This window comes from Brassica napus, chromosome A10, assembly GCF_020379485.1.
Source record: "Brassica napus cultivar Da-Ae chromosome A10, Da-Ae, whole genome shotgun sequence".
Lineage (NCBI taxonomy): Eukaryota > Viridiplantae > Streptophyta > Magnoliopsida > Brassicales > Brassicaceae > Brassica > Brassica napus.
The window spans coordinates 17,406,108-17,422,877 of NC_063443.1; the positions used below are offsets into that span (position 1 = coordinate 17,406,108).

Below are 16,770 nucleotides of genomic sequence, written 5' to 3' on the forward strand. Positions count from 1 at the left end.
AACCTTTTACAGTGTAAACATCTTGTACTGACGTCAAAGTCATAGAACTAATTTAGAAATCGCGTTCTGTGGCTTGCTGCTAACCGCTACTCTCAACCGCGTCTTTTGGGAACAGCTTGAGCGTTTCCTTTTTTATTTATTTATTGTTGTCACACTAATAAATAAACAAAGAGTCCAAAACTAGGGAGCGTGGAACCCCCAGCTTCCATAAGAAAACTAGACGCCTGAGACTTCGACGATGGCCCTTCTCTCAGCCGTATCTTCTCTCTTACCTTTCTCTTGTAAGTTCTGTTTCTCCTCAATCCAATCTGTTTTTCCGATTTGGTTTTCAAGACAATTAGATCAAAGTGTGAAACTTTCTGATTCGATTGATCTTTTTATAGGAGACTGAGAATCATTTTGCTTACTTCACTTCCAAATTATACTCTTTTTAGTTTTTGATTCGGAGTTTAGAATATAAATGTTGAAGCTTTTCGTGTTTATATTCTCAATGTGTGTTCAGATGGAGCAACGAGACTAAGCAGTAAAGCCTCTTTAGCTTCTACAACATCTGGATTCAACCTCTCTTCTCTTAGGAACTCACCTAGAAACCCCCTTCGCTTATATGTGTCGAGGGCCATCGCAGACAACGGTGGATACACAGAAGTTTCTGAGATTGAAACACCTCCTCCAAGGACTTACACATGGCCTGATAACAAGGTTTGTTAAAGCATTCTTGTGTAAGATCTCTTTAAGCAAGACTGTGTAAATATAAGCTCTCTGTTTACAGAGGCCAAGAGTTTGTATTCTAGGTGGCGGCTTTGGAGGATTGTACACAGCTTTGAGGCTTGAATCTCTTGTATGGCCCGACGACAAGAAACCTCAGGTGATGATGATGATTCTTTCGATTATTCGCTTTTAGTGTTGCAAAGACTTAAATTGTTAAATTCATTTTTGATCAGGTGGTTTTGGTTGACCAGTCTGAACGTTTTGTGTTCAAGCCGATGTTGTATGAGCTTCTCTCTGGAGGTTAGACTTAGTTATGCTTCTCGCTCGATCTTTGGACTTTCTGTGTGTGTTTGATTTAGTTTTATTGTTTGATATGCAGAAGTTGATGTGTGGGAGATTGCTCCTCGTTTCTCGGATTTGCTTACAAACACAGGAATCCAGTTTCTCCGAGATAGAGTCAAAACGCTGCTTCCTTGTGACGGTTTAGGAGTCAATGGCTATGAAAGTTCCGTTACTGGAGGAACCGTCTTGCTCGAAAGCGGTTTTAACATTGAATACGATTGGTACCATGTTTTACACATTTGTCTGCTTTGTTGTTGTTTATAGACTCTTAAACTGTGTATATGTCTGGACTCATTATCTTTCTTTTTCTACAGCTAGGCTGGTTCTTGCTCTTGGCGCTGAACCTAAGCTTGATCTTGTTCCCGGCGCAATGGAGTTTGCTTTACCGTTTTACACTCTTAACGATGCTATTGTAAGAGTTGGATTGTTTTATTTTTTTCACTTATAGGACACTCTTCATCTAAAGCATGGTTGCTACAATGTCATTGCAGAGGGTGAACGAGAAGCTGAGCAAACTGGAGAGAAGGAACTTCAAAAACGGCTCTGCCATTAAAGTAGCTGTCGTTGGGTGCGGTTACGGAGGAGTTGAGTTAGCTGCAACCATCTCAGAGAGACTGCAAGACCGCGGAACGGTTCAAGCCATCAACGTGTCCAAGAGTATATTAACATCAGCCCCTGATGGGAACAGAGAGGCAGCTATGAAGGTTCTTGCGTCGAGAAAAGTTGAGTTACTCTTGGGTTATCTTGTTCGTTGCATAAAGAGAGCAACCGATTCAGAGGAAGAAGATGGAGAAGGAGGGTATATGTTAGAGCTTGAGCCTACAGAGAAAGGAGTAGAGAGTCAAGTCATCGAAGCTGATATGGTGTTATGGACGGTAGGGACTAAGCCTTTGCTTACCGAACTAGAACAGCCTTCAGGAGGTCCTAGTGTCCTTCCTTTGAACGTTAGAGGACAAGCGGAAACAGACGAGACGCTCCGTGTCAAGGGACATCCTCGGATATTCGCGTTAGGTGACTCTTCTTCCTTGAGAGACTCAAACGGAAAGCTTCTTCCTACAACAGCTCAGGTTGCTTTTCAAGAAGCAGACTTCACTGGTTGGAATATTTGGGCTGCCATTAACAACCGTCCTTTGTTACCATTCAGGTAAAAGTGAAAAAAAAATACTTTTTAACTGTGGTCTGTGTGATTAAACTCTTTCTTGTTGCAGGTTTCAGAATCTAGGTGAGATGATGACTCTTGGAAGATATGATGCTGCTATTTCGCCGAGTTTCATTGAAGGGCTTACGCTTGACGGTCCGGTTGGTCACGCGGCTAGAAAGCTGGCGTATTTGATCAGACTACCAACGGATGAACACAGGTTTAAAGTAGGAGTCAGCTGGTTTGCTAAATCTGCTGTTGAGTCAGTTGCTTTGCTTCAGAGCAATCTTGCCAAGGTCTTTTCTAGTTCTTGATTTCAAAAACGGTTCTGTATGGTTAGACAAATGTAATACTTGATGGGAATATAATAGACTCTCTGAGGATTGAGATTAAGAAAACAATGAAACTTTATGAATGCATTTTTAATACTATATGAGAAGCAATCTTATTCTGTAAACTTTCGTACACATATCCTCATTATATTATAATAATAATAGTCTTCAAACACAGATTTTGATATTTAACTTTTCGGCATTCTTAATGTGTTTTCATGCGTTTCTGTAACTGTTAATGAAATTTCGAATTGATAATGTATATAATTCCAAATTGTGCACGGAAATTTCATTCGTAACTGATGAGAAAGTCTATGAAAAGTTCTCTCTACATATTCCCCACGCGTCGAAAATAATAAATGAGACAATGAGCTTACATTAATATACATTTAAAAATAATTAATGAGATGACGTCAAACAATAATTAGTCAAACGTTAAAAGATATCTTTCCAAATAATTTACAGATAATCTCAAACCTCATTGGTTCTCTCACGTTTTACTGATAAAATCCTAGATTATTAGCAAATATGAAAATCTAAAAAATATTTTTTTTTTCTCCTTAGTAAGTAATTTTACATCCTTTTCCTATTTAACTATATAATCCTTAGCTAAGAGAAACTCAGGAATCCACTAGAAAATCTAAAACCTAAATCACAGTAAATCTTCAGCCACAGGTTTCTCTGAAATTTTCTCTATAGCTTGATCTCCACGCTACCTAAACCCTTTCCTTTCACCAACGATCATACGCAAGGTAACTCATTATAAAATCAAAACTCTCCTGCCATAGATTGTATCTCAAAACCGTGTTTCTTTATCTCTAGGGTTTTAATTTTCAAATTTGTTTTCACAGCGATGGAATCAGCAGCAGCGCAGAGACTCTACTCTGTTCTCACGAGAACAGAAGTTCGTGACAAGATGATGAAAGAGATCGTCCAGATCTCAGAAGTCTTCTCGCTGTCTCAATCCGATGCCACCGTAGCCTTAATCCATCTAGGTTGGGACTCGTTCAAGGCTTCGGATCTTTTGGGAGACAACAAGGAGAGGTTTCTTTCGAAACTAGGGTTGGTTGGTGACGGAGATAATGATAATCTTGTCTCTTCCACTCCCTTGTGCTCACACAAGTTTTGTTCTGATTGCTGGAGAGATCATCTCAGCGAGGCTCTCGAGGAGGAGAAGGAGATGATGATCTCTTGTGTTGTTGCATCGGTTGGACCGGATACGGAGCCGGTTAAGGAGATGTACGAGAGGTACGTTCTTGGATCTTTCATGGACAGCAACAGGATCAAGTGGTGTCCTGCAAAAGGATGCGAGTACGCGATCCAGCGTCACGATGATCAAGATGGTGATGATGCTGACGAGGAGGAGGAGGAGGCTAGTGACTTTGGTGTGGTGTGTTTGTGCGGTCACACGTTCTGTTGGAGGTGCAAGAACGAGTCTCACCGGCCTGTGACGTGCAACAACGCTTCCCTTTGGTTGAACGAGCTTTTGGATGAAGCGAGAACGTTTGGATTGATCGCTACGAAGACCAAACCTTGTCCTCATTGCCAGAGCCGCGTGGAGAAGGATAGTGATAATTATCTGAGGATCGTTACTTGCGTCTGCAGGTTTGTTTTTTTTACTTTTTACCTTTTTATCAGAAGAATTAAAATCTTATTAATGTGTGTTGCTTTTTTTTTACCAGTTACGCCTTCTGTTGGAGGTGCTTGCGACCAGAGGAAGATCACAGAGGAGGACTAGACTATTGTTTTGAAGTCTTTGTTCCTCCACCACACGAGGAAGCGGCTCTGCTTCATCACCTGACGCTCTGGGAGGAGAGTCATAAGGCGATGGAGGCATCTAAAACCGATCTGAAAGCCATTGAGAGTCTGGGAGAGCTGGACATGGGGGCTGTGAGGGAAGCGTGTGCGCTAATCGTTCAGTGCAGACTTGTGTTGAAATGGTGCGGTGTGTTTGGTTACTTCATAACAGATTACAATAGCGGTAAGAAGCAGTACTTGGACCACCTTGTGGAGAAAGCTACCGCGAATCTTCTAAAGCACAAGGAGTGTGTGGATGAGTTGGTGAGGGGAGCCGACTCGGGTGGAGTTATGGCTGGCTTCAGGCATAAGCTGGAGACCTCGACGAAGGCAACTGGTAACTACTTCCATGTCTTTGTCAAGACCGTTGAAGATGGTCTGTGCGATGTGAAGGCTGGTGTGTTCGAGAATGTGCCTATGGACTACTGGTTCTGCGACCGTTGTACGTTTCAGAACGACAGTTTTGAGAAGAAGTGTAGGGTCTGCGTTTTCCCTTTCGAAGGTCCTTCTCCTCTTGTGGCTCTTGGCAACAACAACGGTGCTGCGAGTGTTCATCAGGAACAAGAGCTCCCAAACGTGTCCAGCAATCCATTTGCATCTCCTCAGCAAGAAGCACCAAACACTGTGGCGTTTGGTAACACCAACAACACTGCAAGTGCTAATATGTTCAATAACCCCTTTGCTACTAGTCCAGGAGGAACAAACCTTTTTCAGTCTGCTCATCCATTTGCTCTTCCTGCGGCTTTTGGTAACAACAACAGCATTGGTGCAAGTGTTCATCAGCAGCAAATCCCAAACTTGGCTAATAATCCATTTGCTAGTAATCCAGGAGGAGGATTTTATAATCATCCAGTGTTTCCTTTTGGTAGCAACAGCATTGGTGCAAGTGCTTATCAACCAAACATGGCGAACAATCCATTTGCTGCTTATGGTAACAACAGTGCTCCTCATCATCAGCAAGAACAAGTCCCAACCATGGCGAACAATCCATTTGCTCGTCCAGGAGGAGCAAATCCGTTTCAGTTTCCTCCATTTGTGGGTTTCGGTAACAGCAGCAACGGTGCTCATAAGCAAGAAGCCGTCGTCAAGGAGGAATCAAACCTCGAAAGTTCGATGGAGAGCGAGTGATTGATGACTCTGCGCTTTCTGGTTTTCTTTTGAATTCTATTTTCTTTTGTCTTTTATAATAAGTCTTTTGCTTTGTTTCCTTGTTGAAAACGCAAACAATATGGTTCAGTTTATTTTTTCGGATAAAACTTTTGTTGAAATTTGGATTTATTTACTGCTTTTATCAGTTTACAGGAAAATAAACCTTGCGTGATTAGTAGGAATGAATCCTATCGAGAATCTGTATGATGGCGATAGATGATGTATAAAATATTTAACAAAAAAAATAATACTGAAGAAGACGAGTGATTTTTCAACCATACATCTGTAACTCTTAAGAAAATATATATAAAATTACGAGAACAAGATAAAAACAAAAATAAAATCTGGTGGATGAGAGAACATTTAACGGTCACTCTGCAACTTCCCATTTGGTCACTGGCGCATTTCGTCGAACACCTACCGTTGTTCTCTTATCGAATCCATGTCCGTGAGCAAGCTTCCACTTCTCTCCCATGGCGTTCACTCCACTGACTCGTTCAATTTCGCGAAGGAACCAGCGGCTCTGAGTGTGTTGCTCCCTTGTCCCTCGCAGATTCGACTATTCTCGCCCTTTTTCACCACCGCGATCGGAGGCTCTGGGGTCGTCAAGTGCCGCGGAACGAGGCATAGTAGAGGAGGTGATGAAAGTTTGAGGAGGGAGAACGGATTGGGTTTCGTGGAGGAAGACGGCGATGACGAAGAGAGAGGAGAGAGGAAAGTGCGGTGTGAGGTGGATGTGATCTCGTGGAGGGAGCGGAGGATAAGGGGAGAGATATGGGTCGATTCTGATTCTCAATCCGTCTGGGATGTTCTCACTGATTACGAGCGCCTTGCTGATTTCATCCCTAATCTCGTTTGTAGGTAAGCTTTTTTTGAAGAGTGTCTCTGCTTCAAATATCTAATTTTTGTAGTTTGGCTGTGCTTATGTGGGATGTCTATACGTAATCTACGACGGTTTAGTGAATACAGTGACACTTGTTCTCCATGAGAATGTTTAATCTCCATGCTCTGAAGAATCTCTGCTTCAAAAGATTCAATTTTGTAGTTTGGAGTTGACATATAAATGGTTTAGTGAATATAATGGAACTATTGTTCTCCAGGAGTCTGCTTAGTTACCTCTCTTTGTTGAGTATTGTATGATCTTCCGTGTTTTCGAACTTCAAATGATTTGGTTTCGGTAGAGATTATCTGGTGCTTCTCCTCTACTCCTGTTGAGTAATGTTTTAACTGATGTATGTATAGTTGTATGAATCTTGAATTGGTGATGCTAATGACATGACTTGGATGTTGATTGTTCCAAACTTGTAGCGGAAGGATTCCTTGTCCACACCCAGGACGTATATGGCTGGAGCAACGAGGCCTTCAAAGAGCGTTATATTGGCATATTGAGGCTCGTGTTGTCCTCGATCTCCATGAGTGTCCAGACTCTGTGAGCACTCTTAAGCCTTTTACTTTTCTACTGACAAATGATTGGTGCTGGTTCTAGAAAACCTGAAACTCTCTTTGTCACATTATTTGATCTTGTTTTAAATCATATCTAAGCTTTTGATAAGAATTGATGTGTCAGCCTTGTAATCATGCTTAAATAGGAATTGCCTGTTTCTTACTTTCTCTAGATCCTTAAACTCTTATGAATTCAAGAAAAAAAAAGAAGAATCATAGTCATGTTTACTTCCTATATAATCAAAATTCCATGGTTCTTTTGTTCCTCTTTTAGCCTTCTCTGCACTCCTTGCGTTGGGTCTAATGTTTCTCAATCCGCACATGTCTATAAATGTAGTCTCATGCTGTTTTTCCGTTTATTATCTTTTTAGCCAAATGGTCGTGAGCTTCACTTCTCTATGGTAGATGGTGATTTCAAAAAGTTCGAGGGAAAGTGGTCTGTGAAATCTGGTATCAGGTACTCTCATGTGTGCATTTATTTATGATCCTTACATCAGTTATTCTCTTTAGACAGACTGTTAATATGTTATGCATTTCTAACCATGGATAAACTTCTAAACATTTAGTTCTCTTTTCTCCAGGTCCGTAGGAGCTGTCTTGTCATACGAAGTAAACGTAATCCCAAGATTTAACTTCCCTGCAATCTTCTTAGAGAGGATAATCAGATCCGATCTTCCTGTAAATCTCCGAGCAGTAGCTCGACAGGCTGAGATAAATTATAAAGCTCGCGAAAAGCCGTCAATAATAGATGCTCTGTTGGGTAGAGCTTCTGTACCGTCAACACCTTCTCATGGTGTGGAGTCTGAAAGTCCGGTTACTGAGAGATCTGCTGCCACTTCCAGTGTTGGATCACTTTCTCATTCAAATGAATTGAACAATAATTGGGGAGTGTATGGAAAAGTCTGTAAGCTTGATAAACCTTGCACTGTGGACGAAGTCCATCTTCGTAGATTTGATGGACTATTGGTAAGTAGGTTGATCTAAGAAACAGTAAAGCAGTTTTCTATCTTTTGTGGTTATTGATGAGTGGTTTTATTTGGATGTAGGAAAATGGAGGTGTCCACCGTTGCGCCGTTGCTAGTATAACAGTTAAAGCTCCGGTTTGTGAAGTTTGGAAAGTCTTGACCGCTTATGAGAGCCTCCCAGAGTAAGAACTGAATGCTTTTAATAGGCATAACTTTTTCTATTGTTTTGTCAACTTTGCTTTTGTGTTAGTCTTAAGCAAATACTGGTTGGTGTGGCTTATATATCTCTTGTTCATGTGCATTTGTCATTTATGTATCTATCAGGATAGTTCCAAATTTGGCAATCAGCAAGATCTTGTCACGCGAAAACAATAAAGTGCGAATACTCCAGGTATATGCACTCTCATGCTCAATAACCTTGTAACCGAATATAAATAGTTCTGACACTGGCCAAGCCAATGTTTCTATAAGTGGTTTCAAGATATTTTACAATTACACTGAATCCTGTTTGCAGGAAGGTTGCAAGGGCCTGCTTTACATGGTGCTTCATGCGAGAGCTGTTCTGGATTTGCATGAGACTCGTGAGCAGGAAATCAGATTTGAGCAGGTTGAAGGAGACTTTGACTCGCTTGAGGGGAAATGGATTTTTGAACAATTAGGAAACCATCACACCCTTCTCAAGTATACCGTGGAGTCCAAAATGCGAAAAGATACATTTCTTTCCGAAGCAATTATGGAAGAGGTTTGATTAACAGTTGAATTTACCCATTCTCATCCTTATTCTTCTTATTGTAACTGCAATGTTTCTCTCTGGATCATTTTCAGGTTATTTATGAAGATCTTCCTTCAAATCTATGCGCAATTAGAGACTACATCGAGAAAAGAGGAGAGAAATCTTCAGAGACCTGTAAAGTGGAGACATGTCATGTTTCGGAAGAAACATGTTATTCATCTCGTGACACATCAACAGAGACCGTCAAGAACGGTGATGATTGTGCGGACCAAACGAAACAGAGAGCAAGGATTCCCGGTCTGCAAAGAGACATCGAAGTGTTGAAATCAGAGATTCTCAAGTTCATATCAGAACATGGGCAAGAAGGATTCATGCCCATGAGAAAGCAGCTCAGGTCACATGGAAGAGTCGACATCGAGAAAGCCATTACAAGAATGGGTGGGTTCAGGAGAATAGCTGTGATGATGAATCTTTCCCTTGCTTATAAATACCGAAAACCAAAAGGTTATTGGGACAATCTCGAGAACTTGCAAGAAGAGGTAAAAGTTTCTTCACATGTTCAGAATCATAGTGTTGTAATGGTGTGTTTACAAGAGCTAGCTCTTCCCCTGCTCCTGTGTTTGCAGATAGGAAAATTTCAGCAGAGTTGGGGAATGGATCCATCGTTTATGCCGAGCAGGAAAACGTTCGAACGTGCAGGTACTGCAAACAGTCAACTCTCTCAGTTTAAGCATGGCATGTTCCTCGGAAAACTAAATTGGTATGTGTTGTTGTTTCAGGTCGTTATGACATAGCGCGTGCGCTAGAGAAATGGGGAGGATTACACGAAGTGTCTCGTCTTTTAGCGTTGAACGTGAGACATCCGAGCAGACAGCTAAATTCTCGTAAAGACAATGGTGGCACGATGCAGAGAAGTGAATCTATTGATACCGATTTAAACTCAACGCTTAGTAGTAAGAAAAACAAACCTTATGTTTCTCAAGATACAGAGAAATGGTTGTACAAACTTAAAGATCTTGATATCAATTGGGTCCAGTAAACATTTATATAATAACAATTATTATTTATTTCTTCCTTGCAACACGAATAAATATTTTTACTCAAATTTATAACTAAGAAGGTCGATAAAAAGTGAGAGCACAGAACTGTAAAGAGGACAATAGCAAAGAACTTTAGAGAACTAAAAAGGCTCTTGAGTCTTGACTGAAGTTTGATGGTGATGGTTTTAAGAAAAATAAAAGTCTCGTCATTGTCTTCAATATGACATGAACTTACACGTAATTAGAAGCAAACTTCTTTCAAGGTTTTAGATTATTGCAGTAACAAAGTTTCAGAGATCGTGACGGGTGACAAAAGACTAGAGAGAGAGAAAGAAAAGAGTTTGGCTGTGAAAAGGGAAGAAGCTTTTTTGAACCAAATAAAGGGAAAAGTGTAGTTAATCAACGTTTTTTTGTATTTCAGATAGATTAAAGTGAATAGTAGCACTTTTGACTTTGAATCTAGAAACAAAATTCATTTCACAAGAACTAAATATCAGAGAAGGAAGAATGTGATAGTAATGGTTGGGGGGAATGAAGCCTGGTCCGAGAATCATTTAGTGTTCATCACACTAGCTTAGTGATTGAATGAACCTACTTCATGACAACATTCCTCACAACCCTATACACCATATGAGAACTTTTTAATGCAAAAAGACGAAGGTAGTATTGTATTGGTATTTGAGAGAGAAAAATAAATCTAAGTTCAGTCTTTATATATGTAAGAGGAGAGGAGCAAATGCCCACAAGACCAAGAATCCAAGATTTTCATATTTACTCTTTCTTTACATCAATTTAGTAATTTTCGGGGTCCGGAAAGTCTTGTTGTTATTTTGGTTACCTTCTTGATATAGTGTGTGAAAGGGTTACCTAGAATAGAATTATACAGTGACATCCAAAGTTGTAAAGTTTAAACATACCCCACTTGGACATTCAAATGTATTCGTTTATCTTATAGTTGTTTCTTATTTAATTTCCTTCGTTTCTAAGGTCAACAACATTAGTTAATCTCACTGCATTGTTATATGGTTAATTGGTTCTAAAACATATTTTATTCTATGTAATAAATTAACAAGATCCCACATATAAATGCAATATATGTGTTTGTGTCTCTGTGCTTATATATATATATATATTTATCATTCATTCATACATAATCGTAACAAACTGTTACGAACAGAACATTCAAAGTGCACGTTTATCAGTTAATGCTATAGTCGATCGGGGACCAGAACTGTAGTTTCGATCTCATTATTTCTTTTTGATCCCTCTCAATGAACTCCTACTTTTATTGCTGTATATGACAGAATTGTGTAAGTATAACTTTCAAAAGCAGGTTCGATTGAAATAGTTTACGACGATATACGTATGTGTTAAGGCTGTCAAAAATAAAAACATGTGTGTTTTATGTTTGTATATATGGATGCATTTGCTTATAGGTGATTCATGAGGACTTCATGAACATATTTATGTATTAACTGTTGTGAAAATGACAAAACATTGTTTTGGTCTGTACCTCGGTTAGTCCAAAATTTCCTATACTAGATCGCTTTTAGTTTTACACACAATACTATTTCAATAATTCTAACATATTAAACTTTCTTTTACTATATTAAACCATTTGCCTTTGAATACTACATAAATCACTGCATTATTTGCACCATAGCACATAGTATAAGTATATGAAATTTATGAATTAGGTGGATAAAAGATGAGAGACCACAGCAAAATAAGAAGGGTAATAATAGCAAAGAATAATTAAAAAGACACGTGAAAGATATTTGACAGTGATGGTTTAAGAAAAATAAAAGTCTCGTCGGTGTCTTCAATATGAAGTGAAATTACACGTAACTAGAAACAATCTTCTTTCTGGGTTTAGTTTATTACAGAAACCTATACTGAGACATCGTGACTCTTGACAGAAGAGAGTGACCGAGTTTGGATGTGAATTTTGATTTGAAAAGCGAAGAAAAATTAATGCATATTGATGATACATAGAAATATTAAAATGTTTTGATGAAAAAAAGAAATATTAAAATGCACGTAAACCCGAAAAAATAAAAGGGTATAACACTGAAGAGAAAAATACAATTAACTTATGAATCTCTCTTTGCTTTTTCAATGTTTATATAGATATGTGATATACATATCTATATAAACATTTGAATTGTTTTCTCAATGTTTATATAGATCTGTGATATACATGATGAATAACAAATCCAAAAACTGTTGAAACATATACACAACATTTTAGCTTCTCATGTAGAGTAATATATTAAGAGGGCTAATGACTGTATAGCCTTCACCTTTGGTACTACTGTATTCAACAATATTAAAAGTTTAATTAAACTCATCTCACGATATATATCAAAGATGAAAACAAGAGAACAGGACTCAAGGAAGAAAGTGGGCATATATATGGCGATAAAACGGCTGGGGGGAATGAAGCCTGGTCCGAGAATCATTTAGGTTTAGGTTTCATTCTTCATGACCTCGAGCCAGACAACAGTCCTCTCAACCCTAAACCGCACCACAACTAAAATTAACTCTACAACCACGTTATCAAGAAGAGAAAAGAGACCAAAGTCAAAGAAAAATATGATAATCTTTTTGTAAGAAGAAAGAAGAAAGAAGAAGAGAAATTAGGTCTGTGAAACGAAGAAGCACAGGTTGTGTTTGTATTATATAGAGTGGAAAGAGAGAGAAGCAGATGACCACACACCACCAAGATTGTCTTTTTACTTTTCTTACATTAGTTTAGTAACTTTTTTTGAGTTTGAAAAGTCTTGATTACATTTTAGTTTTTTTTTTTTTTTTTTGTCACGATGATTACATTTTAGTTACTGTCTTATTATAGTGTATATAGGGTTACCTGAAATAGTAGTTCACAGGGAAATCCTGAGTTGTATACATGCTCCAAGTTAGTACATTCAAACTTTCCTCGAAAGATTTAGCTTCGTTTGAATATTCTCTGATTAGATTCCTTTATCTCCGAAGTCAACAGCAATTAATCTCTGGTAAAAACAACTTTTACATTTTTCTTTGGGTCAGAAACAAATCTTTTTTTTGGTCAAGAGTAGAAACAAATATCATATGGATTTGAATCCAGATAAATATGTTCTGCTATATTTTCATCCAATAATTCACCGAATAAACTACTATTTAATACCCTTATAAATGAACAATATTAAAATTTAAAAAACTCTTCGAATCATATCAATGAATTCAAATCATATAATAAGACAAAAAGGCATCTTCATTCAATCATTCTGCAGCATATAGTACATCCATAATGGTAACAAACTGATGTAAATTTTATTTTGTCAATATGTAAAGTTTGAGTTAATGTGAGATAGGTACCTTCCTTTCAATCTCATTATTGTCGCATTATTTTGTTGGCTCCCTCTGAACGACCCTTATTTTTTACTTTAAATTATTATATATAAAACTGGAATTATGTGAGTACATAATTTTTTTCAAAAATTATGTTTTCATTTAACGTGTTGTACTATTCTGATATATGGTTATATATGGATTCATTTTGCTACATGTGGTTCATGACGACTTCATGAACATATGTATTAATTGTTGTGACAAAGACAAAACACTGTTTTGGTCTTTACATCGGTACGTCCAAAATTTTCTCATGTTAGATCGCTTTTGAAGCTTCATACAAGACTATATTTTTTTAAAAAATCAGTGTTTACTTCCTTATATTGGATGTAATTGTTTTTACAGTTTCTATGTTTATTGGTCAGAGTTTTCATATTTGTATTTCTATTAATTATGACTATGTACATTTAGCTACTAATTTATGATTAACGTTTCTTGGTTTTTATTATTTAGAGTGTGGACTAATAAAATATATCAATCATGAAGAACTAATGTCTTTTCTTGCACTTCAACTTGGATCCGACTTCTAGGGCTCCCTACTCATACATTACTGAGCCTTTACTTATCTTCACCTAAGGTAGTTCGTGGACTACTACTAGAATTTATTTGATTCTTTTGTATACTTTATTGTTCATATCATTGAAGAAAAGTAGTGATGAAAAGAAGAAGAAAATGTGAAGTGTTTGATAACCGTGGCATCAAAGTCCGATATAATTCTCAAATCTATAAGAAAAAAACACTACACATATACAAACGAGCATGAAAAATAAAGGTAAAGATAAAAATTTAAAATTGATCTTTTTGACATATCTAGTTTTCTTACTTCGGAAAACATAACATTGTAGCCTGTAAACATCAACACTTTGTATTATTTATTCCAATTCAAAAAATCTGTTTTCTCCGTACTATCTCTCACACTCACAATGATGGAAATCGCACTGCTTTATCAGTTCAGCCTAAAGCATTGCTTGTCTTTTGTTTTCGTTATTGTCAACAAAAAGAAGAAGAGACGTGCATCTGAATAAATCCCTTAAGCTGCTGCCTCCTTGGAGATCTTCTCTGCTTTTGCAACAACCTCGTCGATGCCACCAACCATGTAAAATGATTGTTCAGGAAGATCATCGTACTTACCATCAAGCAAACCCTGCAACAATTTACAAATTCATATAAGCTCGTGAGTCCACACTCATAGAAAAAGAATAAAGTCATATGGGACTATAGATATACCTGGAAACTGTTGATGTTTTCCTTAAGGTCAACGTATTTGCCAGGGGCACCGGTGAAGATCTCAGCGACGTGGAATGGCTGACTCAAGAATCTCTGGATTTTACGGGCACGGGCAACAGTGAGCTTGTCATCTTCACTTAGCTCATCCATTCCCAAAATGGCAATAATATCTTGCAAGTTCTTGTAGTTTTGTAGCACTTTCTGCACACCACGAGCCGTGTTGTAGTGCTCCTCACCCAGAATGTGAGGCGAGAGCATACGGGATGTTGAGTCCAGAGGATCCACAGCAGGATAGATACCAAGCTCAGAAATCTATACATGGGAAAAGAAAAGTATGGAGTTGTCAGCTTATATGAGCATTGCACCAAGCAATTTTGAATGAGTACCAACAAAAGAAGACAGAGTTCAGACCTGTCTGGAAAGCACGGTTGTGGCATCCAAGTGAGCAAAAGTGGTGGCAGGAGCAGGATCTGTCAAATCATCAGCAGGGACATAGATGGCTTGGACTGAGGTGATGGAACCTTTCTTGGTGGTTGTGATTCTTTCTTGAAGAGCACCAAGATCGGAGGCGAGAGTAGGCTGGTAACCCACAGCAGATGGGATACGACCAAGTAAAGCAGACACTTCAGAGTTAGCCTACACAAGAGAGTACACCAATGTTAATTTTACAGTAATATATGGCACATAGATGCTAATAGATAGAGCAAACAACACAGTAGCTCACCTGAGTGAAACGGAAAATGTTGTCAATGAAAAGCAACACATCTTGGCCTTCAGCATCACGGAAATACTCAGCAACAGTCAAACCAGTAAGTCCAACACGGGCACGAGCACCCGGGGGCTCGTTCATTTGTCCATACACTAGAGCACATTTGCTCTCAGACTGTTAAGATGGGAAGACAGAGAGAATTAATTAGCAAAGACCATTCAGAGACCAGTTTCAGGACAAAGAAAGCTGAATATTAATCCAGATTAATTGTAAACCTGCTTCTCGCCTAGCTTGATGACACCACTCTCAATCATTTCTCTGTACAAGTCATTGCCTTCACGTGTTCTTTCTCCCACACCAGCAAACACGGAGAAACCACCTGTTCATCAGATAAAGACCCAATTAATAAACTAAAAATCGGAGCACCACTCTGTAAACTACTTCAAAACCCCAAGAGAATACATACCATGAGCTTTAGCGACATTGTTAATCAGCTCCATAATGAGCACAGTTTTGCCAACACCAGCACCACCAAATAGCCCAATCTTTCCTCCTCTTTGGTACGGAGCAAGTAAATCAACGACCTGGAATGAAAGCAACAAAAGTCAGCTCTCAAGAAAAATGAAAACAATGTAACCTGTGGGACTAGGGTAGAACAAGAGCCCAGAAGCTACCTTAATACCAGTGGCAAGAATCTCTTGACCAGTAGCTAGATCAACCAAAGCCGGAGCATCTCTGTGAATAGGTAAGTAGTGTTCGGTCTCTGATAAAACAGCCAAAAACACATTCTCATAACATATCTGCAGACAATGAACCAACAATTAACTATGAATTAAACTTCTCACTAATTTCGCCTCTTTCGTCAATAGGCTCTCCAAGAACATTCATGATACGTCCAAGTGTTGCTCTTCCAACAGGAACCTTAAGACAATTAAAAAAAATCAAGAATTCATACTTCCATTATCATCAACATAAAACCAAATCACCCAGACATAAAACTTCAATGGAAATGAATACACTTTTGATAAAAATTGGATCTTGCAAAGTCAACGTTGAGGCAAAACACCATCAACGAATCCACAGATCTAGACCTATTGACTCTCAACGACGAAGATCAAAGAATCCTTACAGTGATTGGAGCTCCAGTGTTGAGCACGCGTCGTCCACGGACAAGACCCTCAGTACCATCCATAGCAATGGTCCTCACCACATTCTGACCCAAGTGATGCGACACCTCGAGCACCAATCTCGTGGGATGATCCTGAACCTCGAGTGACGTCATGATCGGAGGCAATCCCTCCTGATCCTCGAATCTCACATCGACGATAGCACCGATGACCTGGCAGACCTTCCCGATCGCGCCTTTGCCTCCGTAATCATACGTCTTCTTCGCCTCATCCTTGGCTGGAGGAGGAGACGATGGAGGAGCAGGTGAAGAGGTGGAATATTCGGCGACGCGTCCGAGGAGGTCACCGAAAGGAGAAACGCATCGAGCGGGGGAAGGAGACGGGATTCTAGGGCTGCGGGTAGCGAATCTGGCGGCGGATCTGGAGGAAGATGAACGGAGAAGCGTTGATAAGACTCTCCGAGACGCCATGAGTTTGTTTGTTGTTTGTGTGAGTGAGAGAGAGAGAGAGGAAACGCTAGGGTAAAAGTACACAACCTGAATCTAAGCTCTCATTCGTTGTATCTGGTGGGCTTTTTTAATGGGCTTATTTGGGCTTCTTACATAAAAAACATCATTTTGTTTTGTTGTTGTCCGAAAAAATTCTTTAATTAACACGTTTCGTTAGGTAA

General features: G+C 38.9%; 4 protein-coding genes across 4 annotated transcripts; 3 read left to right on the top strand and 1 right to left on the bottom strand.

Moving 5' to 3' along the window:
* Positions 1-36: 36 nt before the first annotated feature.
* On the top strand, positions 37-2,645 carry LOC106419271 (alternative NAD(P)H-ubiquinone oxidoreductase C1, chloroplastic/mitochondrial). The gene is made up of 8 exons (XM_013860028.3): positions 37-281; positions 503-699; positions 770-865; positions 942-1,008; positions 1,088-1,271; positions 1,369-1,462; positions 1,542-2,194; positions 2,259-2,645. Exons 1-8 carry the CDS (start codon positions 239-241, stop codon positions 2,500-2,502), a joined length of 1,578 nt encoding a protein of 525 aa, XP_013715482.2. The 5' UTR covers positions 37-238; the 3' UTR covers positions 2,503-2,645.
* A 447-nt stretch (positions 2,646-3,092) lies between these two features.
* LOC106419081 (probable E3 ubiquitin-protein ligase ARI16) lies at positions 3,093-5,581 on the top strand. The gene is made up of 3 exons (XM_013859839.3): positions 3,093-3,272; positions 3,372-4,125; positions 4,203-5,581. Exons 2-3 carry the CDS (start codon positions 3,374-3,376, stop codon positions 5,443-5,445), a joined length of 1,995 nt encoding a protein of 664 aa, XP_013715293.2. The 5' UTR covers positions 3,093-3,272; positions 3,372-3,373; the 3' UTR covers positions 5,446-5,581.
* A 217-nt stretch (positions 5,582-5,798) lies between these two features.
* Positions 5,799-9,681, top strand: LOC106419404. Its single transcript, XM_013860185.3, has 10 exons — positions 5,799-6,327; positions 6,775-6,895; positions 7,281-7,366; positions 7,491-7,875; positions 7,956-8,056; positions 8,199-8,265; positions 8,389-8,616; positions 8,700-9,146; positions 9,234-9,306; positions 9,387-9,681. The coding sequence occupies exons 1-10, from the start codon at positions 5,909-5,911 to the stop codon at positions 9,644-9,646; spliced, it is 2,187 nt and encodes a 728-aa protein (XP_013715639.2). The 5' UTR covers positions 5,799-5,908; the 3' UTR covers positions 9,647-9,681.
* Positions 9,682-13,804: 4,123 nt separating this feature from the next.
* LOC125579082 (ATP synthase subunit beta-2, mitochondrial-like) lies at positions 13,805-16,713 on the bottom strand. Its single transcript, XM_048742474.1, has 9 exons — positions 16,103-16,713; positions 15,819-15,894; positions 15,648-15,736; positions 15,440-15,557; positions 15,249-15,352; positions 14,989-15,147; positions 14,676-14,900; positions 14,265-14,576; positions 13,805-14,181 (listed from the first exon to the last, which is right to left on the bottom strand). The coding sequence occupies exons 1-9, from the start codon at positions 16,568-16,570 to the stop codon at positions 14,068-14,070; spliced, it is 1,665 nt and encodes a 554-aa protein (XP_048598431.1). The 5' UTR covers positions 16,571-16,713; the 3' UTR covers positions 13,805-14,067.
* Between the last annotated feature and the right edge of the window lie 57 nt (positions 16,714-16,770).